The sequence below is a fragment of the Theobroma cacao genome, chromosome 3 (assembly GCF_000208745.1).
Source record: "Theobroma cacao cultivar B97-61/B2 chromosome 3, Criollo_cocoa_genome_V2, whole genome shotgun sequence".
NCBI lineage: Eukaryota > Viridiplantae > Streptophyta > Magnoliopsida > Malvales > Malvaceae > Theobroma > Theobroma cacao.
Window position 1 is genome coordinate 14,437,093 of NC_030852.1, and position 27,915 is coordinate 14,465,007.

General features: G+C 33.0%; 3 protein-coding genes across 5 annotated transcripts; 2 read left to right on the forward strand and 1 right to left on the reverse strand.

The window, feature by feature from the left end:
* On the forward strand, positions 11,102-13,997 carry LOC18507047 (5-formyltetrahydrofolate cyclo-ligase, mitochondrial). Of its 3 annotated transcripts, none has more exons than XM_018117815.1 (8): positions 11,102-11,395; positions 11,482-11,622; positions 11,716-11,883; positions 12,560-12,601; positions 12,685-12,730; positions 13,159-13,229; positions 13,339-13,462; positions 13,540-13,997. In XM_018117815.1, exons 1-8 carry the CDS (start codon positions 11,185-11,187, stop codon positions 13,556-13,558), a joined length of 822 nt encoding a protein of 273 aa, XP_017973304.1. In that variant the 5' UTR covers positions 11,102-11,184; the 3' UTR covers positions 13,559-13,997. The 3 variants fall into 3 exon arrangements, with proteins under 3 accessions (XP_017973304.1, XP_017973305.1, XP_017973306.1); XM_018117816.1 differs by having other exon boundaries at positions 11,482-11,529; XM_018117817.1 differs by lacking the exon at positions 11,482-11,622.
* LOC18507046 (germin-like protein subfamily T member 2) lies at positions 14,516-15,745 on the forward strand. Its single transcript, XM_018117818.1, has one exon. The coding sequence runs from the start codon at positions 14,882-14,884 to the stop codon at positions 15,545-15,547; it is 666 nt and encodes a 221-aa protein (XP_017973307.1). The 5' UTR covers positions 14,516-14,881; the 3' UTR covers positions 15,548-15,745.
* Positions 15,842-20,974, reverse strand: LOC18507045 (transcription factor bHLH79). Its single transcript, XM_007099686.2, has 6 exons — positions 20,357-20,974; positions 19,676-19,876; positions 19,419-19,484; positions 18,441-18,509; positions 18,267-18,344; positions 15,842-16,303 (listed from the first exon to the last, which is right to left on the reverse strand). Exons 1-6 carry the CDS (start codon positions 20,663-20,665, stop codon positions 16,175-16,177), a joined length of 852 nt encoding a protein of 283 aa, XP_007099748.1. The 5' UTR covers positions 20,666-20,974; the 3' UTR covers positions 15,842-16,174.

Sequence of the window (27,915 nt, forward strand, 5' to 3'; positions counted from 1 at the left end):
TACAATAATAATTACAATGACAAGTGGCCCAAAATACACCCAGTGTTGGTGCTAGTAACCTACTGTCTGTGAGATAGAGGGGTCAACTGGAATCCTCGACAAAATCGAGTATCTACAAGCTACCACAGGCCTGAAATATTTGGAAATGAGGTGGGTGAGATTTTGCAATCCCAATGAGTAAACAGACATTATCATAAATATCTAAAGGCAAGTAAAATGGAGGCAAGTTTAAACAACATATCACAAACCATTTCATAAGGTTTTCAATTTATTTCTTAAACCATAAAATATTTGTAATTTACCAAAACAGTTGTTAAGTCTTTTGACTTTTATTAAAAATAAGGCTCAAGCCAAAACTAATCCTCGAGGATACCTTGGTCGAGGCATCTAACCGAGTTCACTAAAGTTGTTAAGATATTTACATGTGAAACACATTTTTATTTTTAAAACAAGCCGTTCCTTGGCGTTGGCCGACTTACACATTCACGTGGGGGTTCGACGTGAAGTGAGCTCTAATACTACCCCGGGAGTTACCCTCCTCGCCTCTGCAACCGGAGTAACTATGTAACCGGATTTACCATGCCCCTCTAATAGGCAGTCCACGAAAACCCGTCACTGCAGTGACTAACCCACCAATTTTAATAAAATTTCGACAGTATAACGTGGCTTTTATTTATTTACCCAACCTGCATAGTAAAAATAGCTTACATTTATTCCCAATGCAATTATAAAATATAGCCACATATACTCATATATCATAAGCCATTCATAGTAAAATATATATTTCAAAATAATTGACAGCCTCCAATTACTCAATTTCATAATCAACACAATATATTTTTATTTGTCACATTTATTTCTAAAACATCAAAAATCCTGTTTTAATCTCATTTTCGTTTCATAAAATACGTAAAGAGCATTTAAAAATAAACTCTAGATAATTTACAATAATAATAGGTTTGCTCACCGTTTGTACAAATTAAATGCTTTCTAGGTGCCCCGATCACTATTCGTTGAGTACGACTTCCTTGCCTTTACCGGAAGGCTCTCTTCCTAAACACATGCAAAATTTACCCAATTCACCACATTGATGCTAAATCACTATATAATTGACTTAAATCCTATACTAATGCATGGTATGAAATGCAATAGCCTAAAACGGCTTAAACGCGATATTAACCTATTTTTGGCACTTTACTTGTTAAATTGCTAACGCGCTCCATTTTAGCTTTAAATTGTCCCATTTTCTCTCCAACATTTCTAACCATTAAATATCAGCCAATAACCCTCTAAAATCACCAAAATCAGCTCAGTTTCCTCCTTGGAAAATTTGGCCAAAAATGGGACATTAACTAGGTAAATTTTCCACTTTGTTTTTCTATCGCATTTAACCATTTTTCATCATTTTCTCTTCATTTCTCTTAGAATAAAAATCAATTCATCATCATTGTACATCATTGAAGATTCAGCCAAGGGTGGGTATTGTGAAAATTTCATGCTTTCTTGTCCAATTTGATTTCTATACACATTTAACTAACTAAAACTACCAATTTAACTAAGAATCAAAACCTAAAAATTCCAAAATCCTCCCCCTTGAATTTCATCCAGCCCTTGATATCACTTTTTGATCTCTCTCCTCAAGCATGCTAAATGGAAATAAAGGCATAGGAAAGGTAGAAATCAAGCTAAAGTCAAAAAATCTTACCGTTAGACGCGTAAACAGTCAAAAAATGCGATTTCCCCTTTGAATTTTCTAGTTTTCCTTTGGTTTTTCTCTTTTCTTCCTTTCCTCTCTATTTTCTCTCTTGTTCTCTCCTTATGGCTGGCCATCACTTAATATGGGGTTTAAATGGGCTGACTTTTCATTAAAATAATATTAAATCATTAAAAAAATGCCATGTGTCACTTTCCCGTTGGTCCGTTTTTAAAATTTCATCTTTTAAACTTCAATTTTTCACCACTTACAATACCATAGCTATTTATACCAAAAATAAATAAATCCTATGATTTTGACAAGTTTTGGGTGGTGAAAATTACGGTTTTTACCCTGAAACGATAAAATTATCGTTTTGCCCCTATGTTTCGAAAATTGTCGGAATTGAAAATTTTCATTTCCTATCATTAAATTATACTCCAAATAGTTAATCTTGGTCAAAAATTTCACTCCACGACCAAATTATTATCGTAGGTGGCAAAATAACGATTTTACCCCTAAACATCAAAATTTTCAATTTTACCCCAAATGAACCCTCTAACTCCGAACAATCATTTTTAGTCATTCTTTGACTGTAAAATATTAAATTTCATCCTACGATTCCTATTTAAACTAGTTCGAGGTTAAATCCACTCAAGTGTACCGTTAGGTACAATACCGGGTTTCGTCTATTCTTAGAGACTTTCCTCGCGTAATAACATGCTACTCAGTGCATGTATGTCATGACATGCGTTTATAGGGTCGGGTTTTACATTAGGCATTCATTGCTAACCAAAGCTATAGGCCATATTTTATTTCACATGTCAAGTTGTTTATGGTGACCTATAAGCTAAAATTGGATTCACACAAAATCTTTAGATCATGTAAACGTTAAGGCTCAATGAAGACATAGTTAACATTTAAATGCATATTCAAAATAAATTTCAACTATGTCAACTCACTATATATGCCATGATCAAACTTGACAATTAAATTCATATTCAAATGCATAGCTCAAGTCAAGTCTTAGACTTCAAACCTTAAGGTCAAGCATAAAGAAAAATCATATAAGCATGTGTCTTGACCAATATAGTAGATGAACCAAGAATATTTTCATTAAGTTTGGTGAGTTCATCCTAATCGAATAAGTATGCATAATCAATTTTGAAACAATCATTTGAGCACAAATGTAAAACATATTTCAAGAATTGTTCCTAGATTAGCATTTGAACATTTCAATTTTCATGAGAAGATATTTTCTATATAAGCACATGAAAATCCAATCGAATTAAAAAGTTCAAGAATTGATGAACAATTTCTCATATTTCTATTTTGTCATTGCAACTACATGAGAATTTATGGAATCAATATGAGTGTCATGCTTGGGAATAAATAGATTTATGTCATCAAAAAAGATTTCCCATTTTTCAGCAAGTTTTGTAATTTCAAGAACATGTACTTGCACCAAATGATCATGAGAGTATCCATAATGCAAGTTTTTAAGAGTCAAGAATCATCTTTGACAAGGAAATTCAGGGTAGAAAATATTGCAAGGACAAAAAGTAATATAAGGAGACATTTTGAAACTCAAAACCTGTCCATTTTGGCTTTAGAGCACTCAAGAGTCGACTGCATATCCCTTGGGTCCAGTTTTTATCATTCCAGCAGCATTGTTTGCATTTAGTTCTCCAATAGTCTACTAGCTATGCTAAGGAGTTAATTATGCTTGATTCCTGCACATTGAAAAGCTAGAAAAAAGAGCAAAACATGCAATGTTCCAAGGTATAATGATCTCAAAACATGGAATTTTGTGAGAACAATTTAGAATTTCATTTCAACCATGTTTGAAACATTGTTTTGGACATGTATGATCAAAGATTGTTCAAGAAAAACATGTGAACTCAAATTTTGGCTTTTATTGCTCATTGTTCACAAGTACTAAAAAATTGAAATGCTTATTTGAAGAATCATGTCTCTAATATGTTCAAATATATTCAATTTGCATCATGATGCATGACTATGACTTATAACATGAACAACAAGCATTTAAACAATGTTTAAGCATAATAAGCATCAAATTTAGCATTTTCTACAATTTTTCAGCATATGGACAAAAATGCCCTTGAGGTCATTCAAGCATTCATTTGCAATAAGATCAAGTTATAATAGCATTTTCAACATAAGGCACACTTGTTCAAGTTTTGTATCATCGAAATCATTATAATCTCAAGGATGTCAAACATTGCAAATAGATCCGTTCCTTTGCTTGAAAAATACCATCAATGTCAAATTATCTCACTCAAGATAATGCTTAAGAAATCCTTTTCAATCAATGTCACCAATAAAGAGAGAAATACTAAGCAACATCGAATTTGTGCAATTTATATAAATATATCAAATCAAGTTTGCTCAACCATGCTATATCATTAAACATAAAGAATTTATAAATCATTTTCAATCAAGGAGGACAAAATGGTTTTGCAAGAAAAGCATTTGAGAAAGATTTAATCTTTCTTATCAAAATTTTTCACTTAAATCATATATACAAGATTTGAGTTGGACATGCTTTGTATAAAATCATGAGCTCAATATCACTCAATTTTGTTCAATTATGCTTTAAATGATTTATGAAATGTGTAATGAGCATAATGAATCATGTTTATGCATGTCAAGGGTCATTTGCAAATATCTCACAATTATGTTCCAAAAATGCCCTTATGACCATTCAAGCTTACAAGCAAATATGCACATCCAACAAGAACAAGTCATAAGTATTTTTGATTATGAAACAAACTTGTTCAATTCATAAATCATTCTAAACTTAAAGGATGGCAACATTTTTCTCATTTAAGCTCATTTTATTTTAAAAGTACCAATTCAAGTAGTCAAAACTTTCAAGCTCATTATCAACCATCTTAAACTATTCAAGTAAGTTCTAGAATGTAATTCAAGATTGTTGAAATGGTCGACATATGTTAAGAACAAGGAAATCAAAGAAAATTTTTTTTTTTAACTCAATTTTCCTTGTCTTAAGCTACTTGAATAAGTGTAAGTGTAAGTCAACAAGTATGCTCATATTTCTATCACATTATCCAACTTTTTATGTTTCAAAATTATGCACAAGAATCATTTTTCCTCAAAGAAGTAGTATGGAGACAATGTCATAAATCATGAGGAAATTTTATTGAAACAAATTTTCCATAATCAAGCAATCTTAATAAAACAATTTGCTCAAAATAAGGATGACGATATATTCAAGATCAAATATAAGTACATACTCCATCTTTAGATTCATACTTCCTTGCAACTTATAGTATGTATCATATCATATCAAGTTGCATAGTCAAGATTGATCAATAAAGCTCAAAGAATTATGCACTTAATATTCAAGCAAGAATAGGCAACTAAAATTTTCAATGTAACAAACAATTTTTGAAACCAAGCCAAATGAATGAAACATTCAATAAATAAGCAATCAAGATTCTCATTAAAAAACTTTAGCATAGAAATCACCCATTTTCCTTTACGTGTGACTAGAGAGCATCCATTCTTCAAGAATTGTTCCTCCTTGCTCTAGCACACCTACAAGAGACATTTTTCATTTGATTTTTGGTATCCAAATTGCTTTGGATCCTTGAAAGTTAGTCTCGTTGCATAAAGTTCCTTTTGGAACCCACACTTGTTTAATTTTATAAGGTAAACATTTTCTAATTGGACAAGTGTATGAACAATTACTATAAAATGTGCAATGATTGCCTTTAGTCATTTTGGAAGATGAGGAATTCGTGAAAGCCTTTTGTTTCTCATTTAACAAATCTTCAAATTNTCATTTAATAAATCTTCAAATTTTATTTTCACGTCAAAATTTCCTTTTTCCAAAAAATCAATTTGCTCTTGGTAAGCTTTAAAATCCTTTTCCAAATTTTCATTTTCTTTTTCCAAATCAATTTTTGTTTTCATCAAAAATTCATTTTCAACATTGAGTGTGGAAATGATTTTCTTGTTCTTTATATTCATTTTCTCAAACTCAAAATCTAAATCCTCAAAAGCATCATGTAATTCATTGAAAGCACATGAATTAAGTTCACATGATGAAGAAGTTACCTTTAACTCTTCAAGAGCCATGAAGCATAATTCAATTCGATTTGAGGATGCATTTTCACTTGATTCCTTGTCTCCATTTGTCATGTTGCTTGTTGAGCATTGATTCCCATAAGAGTTGTCTTCCAATTCCTTTTCCATATTCGTTTCTCCATATAACTCTTCTAATTTTTACCAAATTTTCTTGACACTTTTGCACATGGACACTTTATCATATTCTCTATAATCAAGTGCACAAGCATGGCCTTAGAATTGATTTGTGTTCTCCTCATTTCAACTTCTGTCCACTTATTTCTATCTTGGGAGTTTTCTCACCATTTACCGAATTTGTGATCATAGGAATAAAAGGACCATCGGTAATGGCATCCTAAATCTCATAGTCATAAGCTCTAACATAAATGGACATTCTAGCACTCCAATAAGAATAGTTTGATCCATTAAATTGAGGAGGCATATTTATGCATTGACCCTCAACATCTACAGATTTTTCTAGAGCCATTTGGATCTCCCCTAAGGATGTTAAGCTTAAAAAATGAGAGTTAGGCTCTGATGCCACTTGTTGGTCCCAATAATATGTGCTAGAGGGGGGTGAATAGTATAAATCGGCTCTTGACAAAATGAGGAACTAATTTATAGCACAAAGAAAATAAAAACAGAGTAGACAATGCACAGCAATTTAGAGTGGTTCGGTCCAAAACCTACATCCACTACCTTGATTGTTCAACCAAGGATTTGCCAAACCAAATCACTAAAAACAGTGAAATTCACAAGCTTCCACCAAACTTTTACAATGACTTTTCGTAGGTTCAGCCACAACCTTTTACACTAGTTTTTCACGGGCTAAACTAAAACCCAAAGTGGTTTTTCAAAAGCTCAACCACAACCTTTCACAATGGTTTTTCACTGGCTCAACCAAAACCCACAGTGGTTTTTCAAAGGCTCAACCACAACCTACAACAATGGTTTTTACCAAGATCAACCAAAACCCAACAACCAACTTTTCTAAGCTAAGTTGGAACCTTTACACTTAATCAAGCAATCCAAGCTTGAATAAATCCCTTAAAGTGACTTTCTCACTCTAAGTGTACAAGAAGTGAAGAAATAAAGAAGTACCTATGATCACTTACTTGATCTAGATGGTACAAGATGAAGTGTTGAACTCTATTACAAAGATTGGCGTTTAAGTGTAGTAAGGTGCAGAGAGGATTTTCTAGTTTTTCAGCTTTTTATCACTTGCAAGCCTTCAATTCTCTCAAAAACTAATTTCTAACCATTGGAAGACCCTTTTATACTTGGAGAAACAACTTTGATGGCAATTTGATAATTTATGGCCATTAGAAACAGTTGAGGATGAGTTCTAACTGTTAATCTGTCTTGTAGTGCTCTGGTTCAAATTATAGACAGAGAGCTCTTAGTCGACTAAGTTGGTTCTGTTTATGGTTGCAAATTCTGGTAGAGAGCACTTAGTCGACTGTCTTGGTCGACTAAGTTGATTCTGTTTCTCAAACTCTTCAGCCCGCCATTTCTTCAATTTGAAACTTTGATCAACCAATATTTTTCCTTGTTTCACCAATAAGCTTTCTCTTTGTTTGTTTGTTGTTTTTATCCCTCTTTTTCTCTTGATATACTCTTTGAAAGATTGATTTATTAATTTCATATATTAATTTTCCTGCATACTCAAGTAAAGGCATTAGACATCAATGAATGGGAATATTTTACTATCATCAAAAACATATAGAGTCAACATTCTCTATCTCTTATTTTTTATGATCACAAATCACTCCAAGATTAAGAATGCAATGTCTATATTCAATATGAATGCTTCAAATCTTTATGCATAATGAGATGCTCCCCCTTAGTCAATGCATCTACTTTTCTTTACATAATTTCAACAAAACTTGTAAAACCCGACTCTATAAACACATGTCATGACATACATGCACTGAGTAGCATGTTATTACGCTAGGCAAGCCCCTAACAATAGACGAAATCCGGTATTGTACCTAACGGTACACTTGAGTTAATTTAACCTCGAACTAGTTCAAATAGGAATCATAGGATGAAATTTAATATTTTACAGTCCAGGAATTACTAAAAATGATCGTTCGGAGTTCGAGGGTTCATTTGGGGAAAAATTTGAAATTTTGATGTTTAGGGGTAAAATTGTCATTTTGCCACCTAAGATAATAATTTGATCATGGAGTGAAATTTTTGACCAAGATTAACTATTTGGAGTATAATTTAATGATAGGAAGTGAAAAATTTCAATTCCGGCAATTTTCAGAACATAGGGGCAAAACGGTAATTTTGTCACACCGGGGTAAAAATCGTAATTTTCACCACCCAAAACGTGTCAAAATCATAGGATTAATTTATTTTTGGTATGAATAACTATGGTATTTTAAGTGGTGAAAAATTGAAGTTTAAAGGACGAAATTTTAAAAAAGGGCCAATAGAATAGTGACACATGGCACTTTTTAATGATTTAATATTATTTTAAAGGAAAATCAGCCCATTTAAACCCCACATCAGGTGATGGTAAGATTTTTTGACTTTAGCTTGATTTCTACCTTTCCTATGCCTTTGTTTCCATTTAGCATGCTTGAGGAAAGAGATCAAAAAGTGATACCAAGGGCTGGCCGAATTTCAAGGGGAAGGATTTTGAAATTTTTATGTTTTGATTCTTAGTTAAATTGATAGTTTTAGTTAGTTAAATTGGTAGTTTTAGTTAGTTAAATGTGTATAGAAATCAAATAGGGCAAGAAAGTATAAAATTCTCACAATATCCACCCTTGGCCTAATATTCAATGATGTACAATGATGATGAATTGATTTTTATTCTAAGAGAAATGAAGAGAAAATGATGAAAAATCGTTAAATGTGATAGAAAAACAAAGTGAAAAATTTACCGAGTTAATGTCCCATTTTTGACCGAATTCTTCAAGGAGGAAAGTGAGTTGATTTTGGTGATTTTAGAGGGTTATTGGTTGATATTTAATGGTTAGAAATGTTGGAGAGAAGATGAGACAATTTAGAGCTAAAATGGAGCGCGTTAGCAATTTATCGGGTAAAGTACCAAAAATAGGTTAATACCGCGTTTAAGCCGTTTTAGGCTATTGCATTTCATACCATGCATTAGTATAGGATTTAAGTCAATTATATAGTGATTTAGCATCAATGTGGTGAATTGTGTAATTTTTTGCAATGTGTCTAGGAGGAGAGCCTTCCAGTAAAGGCAAGGAAGTCGTACCCAACGAACAGTGATCGGAGCACCTAGAAAGCATTTAATTTGTACAAACGGTGAGTAAACCTATTATTATTGTAAATTATCTAGAGTTTATTTTTAAATGCTCTTTATGTATTTTATGAAACGAAAATGAGATTAAAATGGGACTTTTGATGTTTCAGAAATAAATGTGACAAATAAATATATTGTGTTGATTACTTGAAATAAGAAACTTTTGATCATGAAATTGAGTAATTGGAGGCTGTTAATTGTCTTGAAAAATATTTTTTCCTATGAATGGCTTATGATATATGAGTATATGTGGCTATATTTTATAATTGCATTGGGAATTTATGTAAGTTGTCTTTTACTATGTAGGCTGGGTAAATAAATAAAAGTCACGTTATACTGTTGAAATTTTATTAAAATTGGTGGATTTAGTCATTGCAGTGACGAGTTTTCGTGGACTGCCTATTAGAGGGGTACGGTAAACCCGGTTGCATAGTTACTCTAGTTGTAGAGGCGAAAAGGGTAACTCCCAGGGTAGTGTTAGAGCTCACTTCACGTCGAACCCCCACGTGAATGTGTAACTCGGCCAACGCCAAAGAACGACTTGTTTTCAAAACTAACATGTGTTTAACATGTAAATATCTTAACAACCTTGGCGGACTCGGTTAGATGCCTCAATCAAGGTATCCCCGAGGACTAGTTTTGGCTTGAGCCCTGTTTCTAATAAAAGTCATAAGCCTTAACAACTATTTTGGTAAATTACAAATATTTTATGATTTAAGAAATAAATTGAAAACTTTATGAAATAGTTTGTGATTTGTTGATTAAACTTGCCTCCATTTTACTCGCTTTTAGATATTTATAATAATGTCTGTTTACTCATTGGGATTGCAAAATCCCACCCACCTCCTTTTCAAATATTTCAAGCCTGTGGTAGCTTGTAGATACTCGATTTTGTCGAGGATTCCAGTTGACCCCTCTATCTCACAAACAGTAGGTTACTATCACCAACACTTGGTGTATTTACGAGCCACTTGTCATTGTAATTATTATTGTACATTATAACTTTGTAAATTATTGTATGTATGAATTTATTCTACTTCCACGTTACAAAAGATTACTTACACATGTTTCTATAAATATTGTTTTATATAAAAATGCTATATTTTAATCAATATTTTGAATAGTAATATTTGTCTATGAATCTTTTTAAAAGAAAAATAAAATAATAAAATAATTTTTGTCTTTTGATTTACTTGAGCCGGAAAACGACTGGTAATTGTTTAAAACGAAATGCTTAACAACGATTGCTCACAAGAAAGGCAAGAAACTGATACGTAAGCCTTACGGGGTTCTGATTGGCATTCCAGGTAATCAGTGTCAATCGGGATGTCGCGACTGTTGTCATGGGCCCGAGGGAGGTTCCGGGTCGTGACAAAACCAAAACTGAGCATCACACACATAAATTAAACATGAAGACCTATTTAACTCTATTTGATTCAGTCTTCCTTCTCTCCTTTTTCTTTTTCATCATTAAACAAGATATTCAAAACTCTCTCTTAATGAGTGTATCAAGATTTTCCTTTAATATTTAAATCAAACTTTAATGAATAAGAATCATAAGCATTCATACACCTAAGTCAACAAGCTTATAAATATAGTTCAATAACTCTAAGAGTCAAGCTTGTGTCTATGTAAGAACAAATGTATGAGAGTTATATCATTTCAAGAATTTGTTAAAGATTACTCAAATAATGTTCAAGCAAATTTCATCATTTTGTCATAATCAAAATTATAATAATTTTAAAACTAACAGAAAAAAGCTAGATAAGAGAAGAGATGAAGCAAAATAGGTAAAACTAAGAAAAAATTAAGCACAGAATTTAGATCAAAACAATGTCATTTGGATAACATGCTAAGTCAGTTACCTTATCATCAACTCACAACTCACGTGATTTTCTGTAACATGTGATACACATTTTATTCACCTATCAATTTAACTTTTAATTATAAGAAATCAAAAACTTTTAATACTTGATTGTTACAACTAAAACATTTAACACTTAATTAAAAAAGTGTTGAGATGTTTAGCCCAATTTGATCATTTATCCTAATAAAAAAGTTTTAAATTACGCTGCAATTGTGATAGAATTGGATGTCTTACACCACAGCCCACTTCGAAGCACCTTTTTTTCGGCAACCATCCTCCGATCCAGTAGGCAGCCAGCGAACCTCCATCGTGGCAATGTTCAACAACAACCAAGAACAAGACCATCTTGAATCCATTTTCAAGCAAAAACGGATCCTCCGCTCCAAAGTCCGCCAAGCCCTCAAGTCCATGGACCCATCCCTCCGATCCCAAGAAGGTAACCCCATCATTTTGATCCTCTCTTACATTTTATCAATTAACAGTTTCGAACCCAAACCCAAATTTCTGTGTTTATTTTGGTAGATGATGTAATTCAGACTATAGTTTTGGAAGCTCCATGGTTTAAATCAAGTAAGAGATTATGTGCCTACATAAGCTGCAGTGCTTTACGAGAAGTCAATACCTTAAAATTGTTGTCTCAAATTCTGCAGAATCCATCCGCAGGTTTCTTCTGTAGTATGGAAATAGTAATTGTTCTTTATTTTTGGGTGTTTTATTTCTGGCAATTTGTATAATCTATTTTCAACTTGATGCTAGATGGTAGTATGCTGCAGACTGCAAAAAAGCTTTATGTTCCGCGTGTAGAGGACAAGAACTGTAACATGAGGATGTTCCATATCTCACGCATTGATGATTTAGTTGCGAATTCGATGAGCATTTTGGAACCGGCTCCAGTTGATGCCGATGGAAATGAACGTGAAGATGGTATACATTTTAATCTCCGCATAGTACCATGCTTTGCCTCTTATCATTGAATAATGTTCTGTCTTCTTGTTGTTTTTCCGCTACTTGCTTCTCGCTTACTAAAAGAGTCCCTTGAAAGTAAATTATACTTGATTACAAATGAACAAGTGACTGAAATGCCATACCCCTTCTAACTTAATCCTTCTATGTAAGAATGAAGTCATAAATTTCGTTCATTGAAAGAATTCACATATTTAGTTTTTAATTTATTTAAAACCTTGTTTTCTTTTACACCCAGATGTGTTTTTCGCTTCTCTGCCTTCCAAAGTAAAATACAAGTAGCAAAGGGAGAAGCCCCAAGGTTCCTAAGAAAACCTATTTAACTTGATGCCCTTTGAATGATTCATGGTTTTATGCTTGTTCTTTAAAAATTCTCTACTTCTTTTGTACGGCCCATATTTGTTACATCAACAGTGGTGAACTTCCCTTTTCCCTAACCTAACCTAAGCTGCACCAAATCATTCTCTCAATCTAAGCCAGAATACTCATTTTATGTTAATTTTGGTACATTTTAATCTTCATTTTGATTGTGCATTTGATATATTCTCCAGGAATGTAAGTTAGTGAGCTATTGTTTGTTTATATTTTTTCTTTCATATTTGCATTTTTCTAATATTATTTGTATTTCTTTGTACAGTGATGCATGCAAATGATGCAGTTGATTTGGTCATTATGCCTGGTAGATTTGTTTCTCCTGTTTTCTTCTTAGTTTTCCTCCCTCTTCTCTTTGCTTTTCTAACATTCTTCTTGCAATGTTGCTAGGACTTGCATTTGACAGATCTGGAAGACGGTTGGGCCGTGGTGGAGGGTGGGTGGACCATTTTTATTGAAACTTAACTTAATCTCCAGTGTTTTGTAAATCTTGCATATTTTAGAGATACATCACACCAGTGTGTGTCAGGCAGGTTCCTAACTTAGGTCTCAGACTCAATTTGTTGAACTTCCAACTGTGAGGCAGTAGGCATCATTTATCTATGGCCGTGGCCCCTGGCCTTATCTTGGTTAACAAACCATCATCTAATATCTATAGGGAATTAATAATTGTTGTTACCAAATCAATTCATAATTAACGAGTGCAGAGCCACATCTGCATTGTATGTGTCTATATGTGGGTGTACAATCTTGTCTTTGCATGGGTTTGTCTGTGCTTGTAATGCGTATCTGATTGCAACAATCCACACTTCCTTGCTAATTTCTGCTTTGTTCTTGTTGACATATGCAATGGAAATTCAAAAGGTATTATGATTGTTTCTTGAAGAACTACAAAGAGCTTGCTAAGGAAAGGAATTGGAAGCAACCACTCTTTGGTATATATGCTAGTCTTACTTCTAGTCTACCTTCACACTCTTGGCCATTCCATTCAGCTCATTTAGTATTTCTGATTCTTCTCTTCAACATATTGCTCTGGTTTTGTAGTTGCCCTGTCTTATTCTGTGCAGATAATTGATGAAGTTATACCCGTTACTTCAAATGATGCATTGGTGGATGCTCTAGTTTCACCATGTGGTGTGGTACCCATTAGCCCAGCTGCCTTAGAGAGGTATTATTTTTGTAGATTTCTTTTGCTCTTCTATAGCTCCTTACATGATTTTTTTTTTTTTTTTGTCATATAACTAGTTTAACCCTGGCAGAATGAAGCTTTAATGTTGCAACTCAAAGTCAAATATTAGCGCTTTCTTCAATAAGCCTCTCCTCAAATTGCAGCTTGGATAGCCTGCAAATCTAGAGAGGATTGTCTTTTCCACAATGTATGAATGGCATAATACTTGTGTTATCGAAGCAATGGGATACAATTGTGGTGTGCCATTTTTCAGAGGCCACAAGTGTTTGCCCTCTGGTCAATAGTCATGACCTTTGCCTGCTGGAAGTAGAGCTATAAGTGGTATGGATTCTGAATAAATTTTTATTGTATTTGACTGGGCTTGATCCTTGATATACACAAACATGTTGCAAATTCTCACTGAAATAAATTCTTCAGTCCAGTTTGTTGCGCGATTCATTTATTTTGTTTTAATAGTATAAAATACTGGAATTTGTAATAATTTTTCTGCATCATTTGGAATAATGCCCGTTCATTGTTTTTTTTTTTTCCTTTAAGAAAACAATTCTCTTTGACAATACCAAATTGAAAGCTTCTTCCACCATGTTTTTGGTATTAAATAGTGTGTTCTCGAAGATGCTACCAAACCCGTAGTTCTTAACCCGTGTCATAATCTGAGAGTCAATTGACTTGGTCAGGGCCATGCACCTTGGAATTTTATTCGGAGAAGATACCCATGTGAACGAATTCCGAGATCAACAGATTAGGTAATAGTTTCCTTTTGCTCAAGTAAGGTTGTAGACTTTGTAGTAAGTCCAATAACCTTATGCATCTCCACGTAAGGTTTAGCTTTAGAAGTCGCACAAAGGTTGAAGTTTGGTGATGAGTTGCAGTCTTAAGATCATGCTAAAACCGTTATGAGAATGAATGTCTCAAATAAGCTTGGTCATAATGCACTGGAATGCATTATTGCGTGAATGGTCCCTGACTAGTGTCTCAATAAAGCTTGCTTTCTAACTTTCTTCAGTTTGAAACAGTCAAGCTGAATCTTGTCCAGTTATTCCCAAAAGCACCCCTCTATTCTATTGGCTGCAACTATCATCGTCGAGCTCTTCACTTCATTAGAAATTTGCAGCTCAAAGACTTTGTCTCCCCTGCCCCTTTTAGTCAAATATATTACGAGTAGGTGTTGATTTTCTGCCCAGGTCATTTTCTTTACTTAAATATCTTCCTCTTAGTCTGCGTTTCCTTTGTGGCTAGATGTAAATATGCATCCTGTACCATGTCAAAGGGCAACTAACATCCACCAAGTTTGGATTTTTGGCATTATTTTACTGTTGACCTTTAGACTAGTGCAGGATATATGATGACCCATTGTTATCTTCCCTAACTGTATTTTCAAGGAGAGAAATTCAGGTCATGGCTTCCTCCATAACGAGCTTGCGCTTCCACCTACTATGCTGCCTTACAGCGGTCTGGCTTCTAATTCCACCTTCACATTCAGCTGACCCCGATCCCTTACAGGACTTCTGTGTAGCAAACATCAGTGCCTCTATATCTGTTAATGGTTTCCCTTGCAAACCAGCATCCGAAGTAACTTTGGAGGACTTTTTCTTTGATGGTTTTACCAAGGAAGGTAACACAAGCAACATCTTCGCATCCTCCCTCACACCGGCAAATGTCCTTACGTTCCCGGGGCTAAATACTCTTGGAATTGCGATGAATCGGGTGGACTTTGCCCCTGGTGGAATCAACCCTCCCCATTGGCATCTTCGTGCAAGCGAGACTGGTGTGGTCATTGAAGGGAAGCTCCTTGTAGGTTTTGTGACAACTAACAATGTATTTTACTCTAAAGTGTTGAGTGCAGGGCAGATGTTTGTGATCCCTCGGGGACTTGTGCACTTCCAACTTAATGTTGGAGAAGGAAAGGCACTAGCTTTCACGGCTTTCAACAGCCACCTGCCTGGTGCTGCGGTCGTGCCCTTTAATCTCTTCGCTTCTTCAATTCCAAACGAAGTGTTAACCAAGACCTTCCAAGTGGATACGGATCTTATCAATACTATACGATCCAAGTTTGGGTCGTAACTCATAAGAAATTTGTAGATCCTGCCCTGCCACTTGACTGGCCTTGTATTACGTCTCTCATTATGTTCTGTTTTCTGTGTTTTTGTTTTTTCATATTTGATTATTGTACGGTAAGTAGAATTCAACTGAAACCTGTTATTTACACTATTGATGTTTAGTTGCAATACCATGGAAATCCCTCCTTGAGGGTTCAGGTCACCTTCCATCTTAATTTCTGGTCGCATCTTTGGTTGAGCATATATAGCCAAAATGTAAAATATAGGGAAGAAAAACACAAACAAAAGAAAAAGTAGCTTCAGTAAGGAATCGGCAACATCCCTAGCAGCATCAGAATAGGATCTCTTGAAAGATGTATTCAAGACAGCACAACCCTTAGAAACGGAATGCACTCCAGAAGATTTTTGTTTAGGAACTGATACAATTTGGCGTTTTCTGTCTGTATCTAGTCAGATGAAACATATAAAAGATTTTATGCATTTTCTACAAGATATGATATTACAAATTTAAGAACAAGACGACATTTACCAAACACATTTCTGCAACAGATGTAACCAATCATCTTTTTTGATCTAAAGACAACAAACAGATTACTCTCGCTGCTTTGAATGCTGACAAGGTTTCTCCAAGTTAAGTTGCCCTTTCAAAATTTCCACCAACATGCATCTGCAGCCACTCAGGTTCTGATCCTTGAGCATATTCCCTTGCCGCTTGTGAGCCAAATATCATTCCAGCAGCATCAAATGGTTGTGAACCAAGCTAAAAGACAAGATTAACGTGTTCAGAAAATCATACCATAGCTCCAATAATTTTACTTTTTCATATGCAAAAAATCATAAACTTCTTTATAAAACCCTAGAATAAGTCTCACATCTAGACTATGCTAACAATGCTAAAGGTGCATTTTCTTCATGAGAAAGTAAATTACAAGATATCAACATCTGCTATCAGAGTTCATCTGCCAAATTCTGCAGAGTCAAAACATATTCTTTTAAAGGAAATTATCAACATGATGAATAGTATGCATTCATGATATGGTGATAGCACCAATGAGTGACAAGGTCACACACTTACATTAATAAAGGAAAAAAAGATGCAGGAAATTTTAACAAACATAAGACTGAATTTGAAATTTTGACAAAAACAAAGCATAAAGAAACTTTTACAACTTAAATGTCATAAAGCAAAATGCATTTTAATATGCTCAATAATATGTTCTAGGTAATATACACTTATGGATATCTGTGTATATCTCTTAAGCTTAATTCATATCAAAGCATTAACTGAGAATTAACAGAAGCCTCCAGGATGCAAAATTGTTTGGTGAAGGAATAATAATCTCACTCAACAACTCACAACTTTCCTGGATGGCATGATTGGTTTGGTTAATGTTCGTGCCATAAGGTCATGGATGTCATCCAATTACTAGAAACAAAGAGAATAAAAGGCAAACAAGATTCACTGCCAGAAAAGTCTGAAGCTTGGTTTAGTATTTTAGGCCATTCTTATTAGTTAAAACTTTTGGGATGATTCATTCTGAGAGGATATCTAACGTCTTTCCTCCAGGCAGTTCTATGGTCAAATTTTTTAGGACCAATTTATCAAGTAAAATCAGTTCCAACATAGAGCAAAGGCAAAATTTCGCTGGGAGGCAGTCCATGTGTAAAGCCTAATAAGACTTGCACCTAGAATAGCATGTTAGAAATTGATTTATATGTTGCATGTCCTTTCCTTCAGCCAAACTTTTGGGACATACTGTCCTCTTACCTAATCCACTAATCAACAAGTGGGAAAAGTAGAAAGAAAGGTGCTGAAAATTTGGATATATACAACATGAATTTAGGAAATCATAACTGATCTGTTGGTTGAAAAACTAGGATCAGATTCGAAAGATAACTTTGGATTGCAGGGAGCAGTAACTCCAAGAATCTTCTTGCCTGGTGCCTATGCTAGAGGAAACATGACTATCAGAGTCTTCTCTTTTTAAACTTGAAGAGTTCAAAAGAGACCATTAAGTGCCTACTTTAAGCTTACTAGTTTTCTCTATATTTCTTATAATGGTAGGATCCAGAAGATGGAAGACCCTTAACATTGTAGTTATTACTCACTTGGCTGAATCTAAGATAGAAAATTTACAAAGAATAAGTTTTGAATTTAACTCTTCCGGATAACAGATTTACATTACATTTTAATAGAATTTAAGCTTTCAGGCGCACCTAACCATCTGACTCAATGGTAGGTGCATCTATCCTTCTGCTCATAAAGTTGGGTTTAAATCCCCCCTTCCTTAAATAAAAAAAATAAAAATAAAAAAGATTTAATCTTTCAGGCTTGGTTGTAAATTGCTTCACACTGAAATATTCAGATTTTTTAACAACCCCCCTCCCTCACTCCCCAAAAAAAAAATCAGATCTGGTATTTCAGAATACATGCATAAAACCAGTGATGGAGGACCTTAGTTATTCAATCTACAGCAGTACAGGTAACTTAAACTACATCAATGCAAAGTTGAACTCTTGGTCTTATTTTAATCACCAATCGAATTTACCATCTGAATTTTATGTCATGAAGCACTATAATGGCTTCTGATAAGTATCTAGAGTGATCCCAAAATGAAGCAGCAGTTTTTGACTCACATCAGACTTTCATTTGATGCTATTCATGCTAATAGCTCATATGATGACAAAAATATTAAGTGCTCAATTAACTTAAGCAGACTTACATCCTTCGAATGAAAGCCTTCGATGCTAGGACTCATGTTCATCCTTGAATTAACTGCTTCTAGCTTCATTGACAGGAACTACAACATTGCATTATATTAGGTTAAGGCTTGAATGGATAGCCTAAAATCTCAGAAATTGGCACACCAAGACAGAAAGATGTCTAAGATCCATACCTCAACCTGCCGCTGCAGCGACTGGATATAATTAATTATCTCATCAAGGACGAGTGCTTTTCCAATGACCTGATTGAAAAGTTTGTATTAAGGTTTAATATAATAACAAAATAAGAAAATATAAATAATAACAAAAGACACCATCACAATTTTTCCTCAGGCTGAGTGGTAAGGAACTGACTAGAATGTACAAAAGATATAGAACCATACACGACACCACAATAGTAAACACTAATTGTTAAATCGAGATACATATCGTGTATTGAAATCTTATTTTTTAGTATCGAGTAATGAGTATCGTATCGTATCGTAAGATACAGTAAAAATTTTTTAAATTAATTATAAATAATATTTATATATGTAAAATAAAAAAAATAAAAATATAATATTTTAACAAAAATAAAGATTATAAGACATAAATTGAAAAGATAATTATTTTTTAATTTAAACTTTTAACTTATTCTTTATTAATATAGATTTTTAAATAAAATATGCATTTTATCATATTAATTTATTAATAAAAATTAAATAACATTATGTTAAAATTAAAGGGAATTCAATTTTTGTAGGATTTTTTTGTTTAAAATCTAAAAATTGAATCTCACAAAATATAAATTTTTATGTTTCAATTCAAAAAAATAATAAAATAAATTTTATAATTAATGAAACATAAGCTTATAAAAAGCATATTGACTATATCATACGATACGCCCACTTATTGTAAAATATGTATCGNAAAGAATAATAAAAAATTAAAATTTTAATTAATTAATGAAACATAAGCTTATAAAAAGCATATTGACTATATCATACGATACGCCCACTTATTGTAAAATATGTATCGCATATCGTATGATACGCTTGGATACTTGATCCAATGTGACATAACTATAAATACGTATCGTTTTCCACTAGTATCGTATCATATCGTATGATACGTATGGCGTATCGTACGATAATGATAACTATGATAAATACCTTATTACATCCAGGTACCAAATCTTGAAGAATCTTCATCCTTTCGCTAATCTTCTCTCTCCTGGCCTGCAAATTAAAAAACTTATTCTAATAGCATGTTTCAAAAGGGCCCGAACCACTCTGCTTTACTACTCACATTATCACCTGAACCAGCAAGACCCATGAATCTGGATCTACAGTTGTTTAACAGTATGAAAGTTACATTTCTCAGTTTTTAAGTTGAAAATTGCAAATTAAATAAGATTTAAGTGAATTACTCTCTCAGCCAGACTATGACTATCTGTGGCTTGACCCCTTCTAGCTCTGACATGAATATAGTCTTGCTTAGGCGGTTCAGCAGGTTTACTATACTGTTCTGGCTTGCTACCAGCTGCAGAACTTGCTTCCAGCTCAGCTTTAGAATCTGCATTTTCATTCTTTGTCGATGACGATTTCATCCGTTTTCCATTTGAATCATTCTGTTAAAACATAAACTACAAGCCATCATGATACCAAATTATAAACCAACATTAACTCATATGCGTTTAAACCAGCTCCAATTTAAACCATTTATTATACCTTACCTCTTAAAACTTAGTTTACTAGTGAATTAAAACATCTACAACTAAAAATAAAACCAAAATGAACCCAAATTTCTCTAATTGAATTTCTTTTCATCCTCAATGAATTGAAGTCAAAGCAAAGCCCAGAACTTGGCTTGAGCTACAAGGAGAGACTCTAAGGAAGAGCTGAACTTGAGTAAAACAAGCTAACAATGAAACAAAATCCACACCAAATTCAATCCAAAAACCTCACATTAAAGAGAAAAACTAAAAAATTTCTTCATTAATTGACCTTAAATTCCAAAACTTTCCTACCATTGTCTTGTCTACGAAGCAACTCATAATCCAGCAGATAAAATCAATTAAAAAACCCATAAATAAAACAAAAACACCCACCAATTCATTTGCACTGGTAGTAGAAACAATCTTGGAAGACTCATCTTCAGAGCTCAAATCCTTCCTTTTTCTCCGACCTCCACATCCAACACTCTGCTCAGTCACAGTAGATTCCTCCATGGACCCATCTCTGTGACCCGAACTCTCCCCAAACCCGCCCAAATTGCCCATTCGGACGCCCAATCTCCCTGCAGTTGCAACATTTGGGTCAGAGCGTGGGTTTATTGGGAAAGGCCAAATCTCAGCAAGGCTGTAAGATGAAGGATTGGCTGCTGAAAAAGATGACTCATTGATCAATGGAGGATCCATATTGAAGGACCCGTATTCATGAAAAATGGGGAGACTTTTGAATTTGGGATTTGGATCCAAATTTTGGGTTCTTCAAAAGAAAAGATGGGAAAAAAAGTGTTATATTTTATGGTTGAAGCTTGGGTTTTGGGGTGGGAGAGTGGACAGATGGGTTTAACCTTGGAAGTGGATTGAAGGGGGCTATTTAACCAGTTGACAAAGGGAGAGAAAGTGAAGAAGATTGGGGATGCAGAGAGAGTGTTGTGTGTGTTCTTTGTAATTGTTTGGACTTCGGACTGGAACTCAAGGGTGGTGCGCAATGTGCATACCGTGCTTTTTAGTTCAAGAGTTAGTGTGCATACCTTACAAATATTATGGGTTTCAAAAACTAAAATGGACTTATTATTACTAAAATAAATCAAAAATGGCAGAAAAAAGAAAAAGAAAAGAAACACGTTCTATTTCTATATACAGTATTCCTAAACATAAATTTACTTTGGAGGGAGTGTGTAAGATATAAGACCAGAGACACTCGCACGTTTTGTAAACAAGTCTATACTCGCTTTCTTTAGCATTCACGTGTACAAATGGGTGATTTTGTAGCATACCCGTTCTAACTCCTAGGATTGGTGGCGAGTGTGCGTGGTTCATCGTGTCTCCAGTGGGTACGGGAGACATGGGATCAAGTGCCTTCAAGTACATTTTGGAAGCAACCCCAATGGAAAGCCACATATTATCTGATTTGAACCTATAATTTTTTATCTTAAGCTAAAATTTTGGATTATATAGATGTATCTTAACATATGTATATACCTAATATTTTATCTTAAGATAATACCTAAACAATCTAAAAAGACTTAACTCGGAGGTTTTGGGTTTGAATATCTAGACAACAAGGACGAGATAGAATTATTTTCTATTATGTATACTAAAATGATATGAAAATGGGAAACAAATTTATGTTAATATGAAAATTAAAAATGTTAGTTAAACCTAATGTCATATGTCAAAGTTTTTTGTTTGATAGAGAAAGATGCATCTAACCATTGCCATTTTGGACACAAACGGTTTGGTCCTAAAGACAAACACAATGACTAGTTTTGTCATGGCTTTTGTAGATAAGAGAACCTTTCAGCACCATAACTATCATTGCCTAACCCTATCATTCACACGCCACTTGTCCCTTACCTAACATGCTTAGCAAAAAACATGTACCTAGCTAACCAAGTGTGACTAATCCCTAGAAAGCCTCTTTTTGCCATGCCAAAGATGGGTTAAGCCACCATGTGCTAAGTAAACTTGCCAGTGAAAACTTGACTAAGGTTTTCACTGTTACTTACAGTTTTGTTTTAAGAATGACTAGCTTAGAACTAATAACTCTTTATGATTAACTCTTAATTAAGTGTGCATAATTGATTTTTGAAGACATGCTTCAAAAATGGCTTTGTATATAGAAACTAAGGTTGAGGCTCGAGGGTTTGGAAAATTCCTTGTTCTCTTCGCATCTTGTCCACCTAATTCTCGAAAGTATGTGCTAAAGGCTAACAACAATAGGCTTTGGGGCAATTTTCACTGTTACATCAACAAAAGGCAACAGTATGTGGTAGGTCATGAAGTGTAAAACATTTACCTAAGCACTATTGACATGACAATTGTTCAAGTTTAAATTATATGTCACTACAAAAAAAAATTATCTTTTTTCTATAGAAAATATTTTGTTTTTGGAAAATTTCAACAATTTCCAACGGAAATTTATTTTGATTTTTTCTGACCGATTTCCAAAACGGAATTTTTCCAAGAAAAAAATTTCTTTTGGAAATCCGTAAAAAAAAATTTTCTTGCAAGAAAAAAATTCTTTCGCCAAACTTTTCAGCGGATTTTCAATGGATTATTTTCTTAGAAAAATTAAAACACACTGCATTTTCTAATGGAATATTTTGTTGAAGGATTCAGTCAGTATTACTATTTTAAATTTTTTTATTTAAAATATATTAAGAATTTTTAAAAATTTTATTAATATTTTATAGGAAATATATTAATAAAATTAAATATATCCATATCGAGTTTTATAATATTAAAAATTTAAATATGTTTTCCTTTGCTTATTATTTTTTTATATATTTTGAAAACTTTATTGAATCATAAATTATAAATTAATAGTTCCAAATTTATTAATGTTATAAAATTAAAAAGTTTATAAAAATAACATAAGAAATTTAGGTAAGTACTAATATCAGTTAATATAAATTAAGAAGATTGATATATAGTAAACTTATTAATATAATATATTTAAAATATATTAGTTTATTATATGTATACAAAACAGAATAATAACAATAGAATATATTATATATAAACCTATATTAATTACAAGTTATCTATTTTAAATGATATAAATTTATAAGTTAATATATATTTATATATATATTAATATATTATATTATTACACACACATATATATAACTATATAGTTATATATATATTTATATTAATTATAATATACATATATCTATTTTATATGTAGTCATTAATACTATAATTTATACTAAATTTTATTTATATGATTACGGTTAATAACTTTATTAGTTATTACTTTAGTTTTTATAATATATTGTTTACAATTAGTTATTAGTTATACAAACTTTGTAATATATAATATTATAATATATAATTTGTGTCATTTCTTATATAAACAATAAATTATATATAACATTACGTTTTATAATGATTATATTCATATCAAAAAAATTCTAATATTACTTTGAGTACATCATTCTTTACGATTTCTGTCATATTATAGTTTAATGATTGAAATCATGGGTATTTATAAATATATAACCATATACGGTATACAAAAATAATAATACTTGATGTACTAATATTAGTTAATATAAATTAAAAATAATGATTGTAAGCTTAATTAATAATATATTTAAAATACATTAGCTTATTATATGTGCGTATACCAATCATAATCATAGCAATTTAATATTTGCTATATATATTTATAAATCTGTATTAAGATGAATTTATAAGTTATATATTTCAAATAATATAACTTATATGTTAATATTAAATGTGATAGTAAATATCCTACATATTAATATCTTATAATTATTACACCTATATATAGTCATGTTTTGTAATATGAGATGATATACATATATATATATATATATAACTATATAAATATATTATATATGTATTAATTATAATTTACATATATTTAATTTATAAATAAGCATTAATATAAATTATAATAAATTGTATTTATATGATACACTTAATAACTCTTTTAGTTATCACCTTAGTTTTTTTAAAATATTATTTATACAAACTTTATAATATATAACATTATAACATATAAGCTGTGCCATTTCAAATATATACAATAAAGTAATACATATAAATAACATTATATAAAATTAATATATTACTTATACTTATTGATGTATAAGTAATTAATATTTTACAAAAAAATAAATTTAGTTAATAATTAATAAACAATATTGTCACGACCCAACTCGGGGGTTCGTGACCGGCTCATGAGTCTAGCACGCAAGCCCACTAGGCCCGAGCAAGTCTCAGAGTCCAAAATCATACAACACAAATGCCAAGGGATTTAACAATCAAATATTCATAATAAAATTCAAATATGATAATTATCTCTGACATATAATTCATACAAATATTTATAACGCCATACGTTGGCCATCCAAGACGGGTTTGTATATAACACCCTTACATAAGTTCATATGGCACATCGTGCCTACATACGTAACCGCAGCGGAAGACTTCAACTGACTCAAAGGAGTGATTGACATGTAACTAGAACCTACCAAATATCAAAACTTGTTTGTCTATAGACAACCCTTGCCACGAATCTCCATGGTCTATTTATCTGCACATGGTATAACAGAGGGGTGAGTCATCTAATACTCAGTGAGGGGATATTGTCATAACATAATATTTCATGTATAAATTATATATCTAGGCTTATCTAGCCATAATACACTTATATTCAAACATCTCCAATTCAAAGGGTGCGATGATCATTTAATATCCTACATGCACAACTCATCATATTAAACCTTATCGAATTACATCTCAATATCGTATCATATCCACAATTTACAAGTTTCGTGTTCTCACATCAAATCATATCAATTCAAGGCTTACCCTTAAAGACGTTACCATTAAACTAGGCTTCATAGGCATACCTTAGTTGCCTAGCATAACCTCAAATCTCATTTACATATAATTTGCTTATCTCAAAGCTTTTCAACAAATATCATTCATAATCAGTTACCACAATTTCATATTCAAATCAAATCATGCCATTTCGATGCATGTCGTCATAGTTAAATGAAATCGAATTTGTGGTCCTACCCAAGACATGGTCAAAACATGCATGTGGCTAATTGACAAAAAAATAAATCATGCATAGGGGACTTTGGGCGAAGAATCAAATCACGCATTGCGTCAAAACAGCTAGCGGAAAACAAATCACACACGCCTCGAAGTAATAGGTGAAGAATTAGAATCATCGACTAGAGTAATCTCCCGACGTCAGCATTACTTGAGGTACTCTCAGATGGGTGGCATCAAAGCATTACAGGCGAGAATCATAGGCGAGACTAATACAGTTGTCCCTACTTACCACCATCCCTACAAGTACACAAAAGTCATAGGGTGTGGGACTCCACTCAACCACAAGTCAAATCAACGTTCTAAATTCATCCCTCGGACAAAATACATATCCACATATCAAGCCATTGTGCTTGTGACATTCCATATGTCCACATCAAATCATATTTCAAATTCAGCGATCTTTAGTCATCTCTAAGCTCAGTGTAATTCTAAATGCCTTCAAATCTTTAAGGCATAATGAAACGGAACGTAATCAATCTACAACCCTTATGCCTTTACCCCACACGGGTATTCATCACATTTAATCTAATCAATGGTGGCTCAACAGCCTTATGCATATCCTCAAATTAACCACGAATACATGGGAATTTATGAACAAATCATGTCCGTAAGTAATCATGGCCCTTCAATCTCACATATTTAATATCATTCAATCGTTGTGCCATTAACTCAAATACGTATCGAGCCATATACCTACTTGGCAATCCATTCATCATAATCCGGCAGTCTTTAATCCATATTTCATATGGCACCATGTGTAGGCCTCTTGCTCTAAGTCCTACATACCATGGGTTCCAACACAATGCCACATTGTGGCTTACCACAAATCACACAAACACAAATTTTCTATCTTAGATAACTAATTAGCCTAGGCATCCTCATCTAGGCACACAATCATATTTGTTCTTTAGCCTAGACACATACCTCTAGGCTAACATACACACACACACACACACACACACACACATACATATCAATTCTCTGGCCTAGGCATACACATAACATTTAAGTACCATGGCAGCAGATACATTATGCGAGATGCATCACATGAATTTAATTAAATCCCACTCACCTTAACAATTGGAGGCACGCCCATAATCAAGCTCAACTTTTAGCCTCAAACCATCATTTAGCTCACAAACATATCAATAGCCTCCATTCTCCCCTTGAACAAATCAAAACATCATAAAAATGTTTATTTCCTAGCTTTCAAAAATATCCCAACTTCTTAAAAATACCAAAATTCAATATACATGCTCATTGTTCCAACAAATGAGCTAAATCCTTACCTTAGAAACTGGGTTGCCCAAATCTAGGCTCTAAATCTCTAGTAAACTCAAGGGGAGAGAGTTTGACCAAATCTAAAAATATTTAGATTCGAGGTGATTAATCGATTAAATCAAAAATCAATTAGTAAAAACATGTAATCTTACCTCCGGATCAATTTTCCAAGCTTGGATCTAGCTCAAGTAGCCTTCAAATGCCATTTGGGGGCTTAAGGTTGTTGGCTCCATTAGTTTTTGATGATAATAAAACATTCTCATTCATTTGTGTCTAATAATTCTACTTGAGTGTGCACGACAAAAATTGTAAGCAAATAATTAATCAATCATTCAAATGCACCTATCCAAGAGTATAGGAATAAAGAAGTCACAATTGATCAACAAGACAGAAGCCCCTTAGTCGATTAATGAATAGTTAGTCAACTAAAATTCAAACCAGAAGGTGGCAGACTCAAGAGTATTGAGAAACAGAAAAGACTTAGTCAACCAAGGAATGAGTTAGTTGACTAAGAAGCTATTGCCAGAAATCTGGACTTCAAGACAAAACCAACTTAGTCAACCAAGGGATGGGTTAGTCGACTAAGAAGCTATTGCCACAAATCTGGACTTCAAGACAAAACCAACTTAGTTGACCAAGAAGTAAGTTAGTCGACCAAGTGCTCATTGCTAGAAATTGGAAATAGAAAACAGAGACAACTTAGTCGACTAAGAGCATTGTACCAAAAAATTTGAATTGTGCACTAAAAGATAGATTAACGGCTAGAACTGCAACAAAACTATTTCCAACAGTCAGAAAATGTCTAACACACTTCAGAGCTGATTCTCCAAGTATAAAAGGGACTTCCAACGGTTAGAAATGCAATTTTGAAGGCTTCCAAGAACACAAGAGAGCTCAAAAATCAAAAAATATTCTCTGCTCATTTATTGCACTCAACTCCTATCCTTATAATTGTGAACTGCACTTCACTATGTACCACTTATGTCACGACCCGGAACTTTCCATCGAGCCCGTGACAACCGTCGCGAAGCCTCGACAAACATTCTTCACCCCGAATGTCGATCGAAACCTCGCAAGGCTCTCGTATCAGCTTTCGCACTTCCCTGGTGACCAATAGTTATCAAATATCAAAATACGAAGGATTACAAATCATTTTCAAATCATAACATAACATTTTTTTTTCTGGCTCACAAGGGCATTTTCGTCATTTTTGTCGAAAACCTCAAAACTTGCTAAAAATGTAGTAAGTAAGCCGAAAATATATATTTAATGATTTAAAAATAAATTAAATATCTAAAACGTTCATTTGAAGTGAAAATTTGACCATTTGAATATAATAAAAATATTCAATAAAATAAGCTATTTTCTTATAAAATAATTTTCATAAAACTATCGGTATATAATTCTTATAGCGTAAAAGTTAATTATATTTATATATACTATAAAGCAAATAACCAAAGCATGAAATTTCTTTTACAGTGACACGTGGGCCCACATCTAACCAAAATGCATCGGAAGTTGGAAACCTACAGCTTTTACCGATTCGAGTCCAAATGAAA

Bases quoted from the DNA above. Each gene is read 5' to 3' on its own strand.
- LOC18507047 (XM_018117815.1), top strand. From the start codon at position 11,185: ATGTCTTACACCACAGCCCACTTCGAAGCACCTTTTTTTCGGCAACCA. The intron at 11,623-11,715 runs GTTTCTTCTGTA...ACTTGATGCTAG, and splicing joins TCTGCAGAATCCATCCGCAG to ATGGTAGTATGCTGCAGACT. The intron at 12,731-13,158 runs GTGGGTGGACCA...GAAATTCAAAAG, and splicing joins CGGTTGGGCCGTGGTGGAGG to GTATTATGATTGTTTCTTGA.
- LOC18507046 (XM_018117818.1), top strand. From the start codon at position 14,882: ATGGCTTCCTCCATAACGAGCTTGCGCTTCCACCTACTATGCTGCCTT.
- LOC18507045 (XM_007099686.2), bottom strand. From the start codon at position 20,665: ATGGATCCTCCATTGATCAATGAGTCATCTTTTTCAGCAGCCAATCCT. The intron at 19,877-20,356 runs GTGGGTGTTTTT...ATGTTTTAACAG, and splicing joins CTACCAGTGCAAATGAATTG to AATGATTCAAATGGAAAACG. The intron at 18,345-18,440 runs GTATGGATCTTA...GCAATGTTGTAG, and splicing joins CGCTGCAGCGGCAGGTTGAG to TTCCTGTCAATGAAGCTAGA.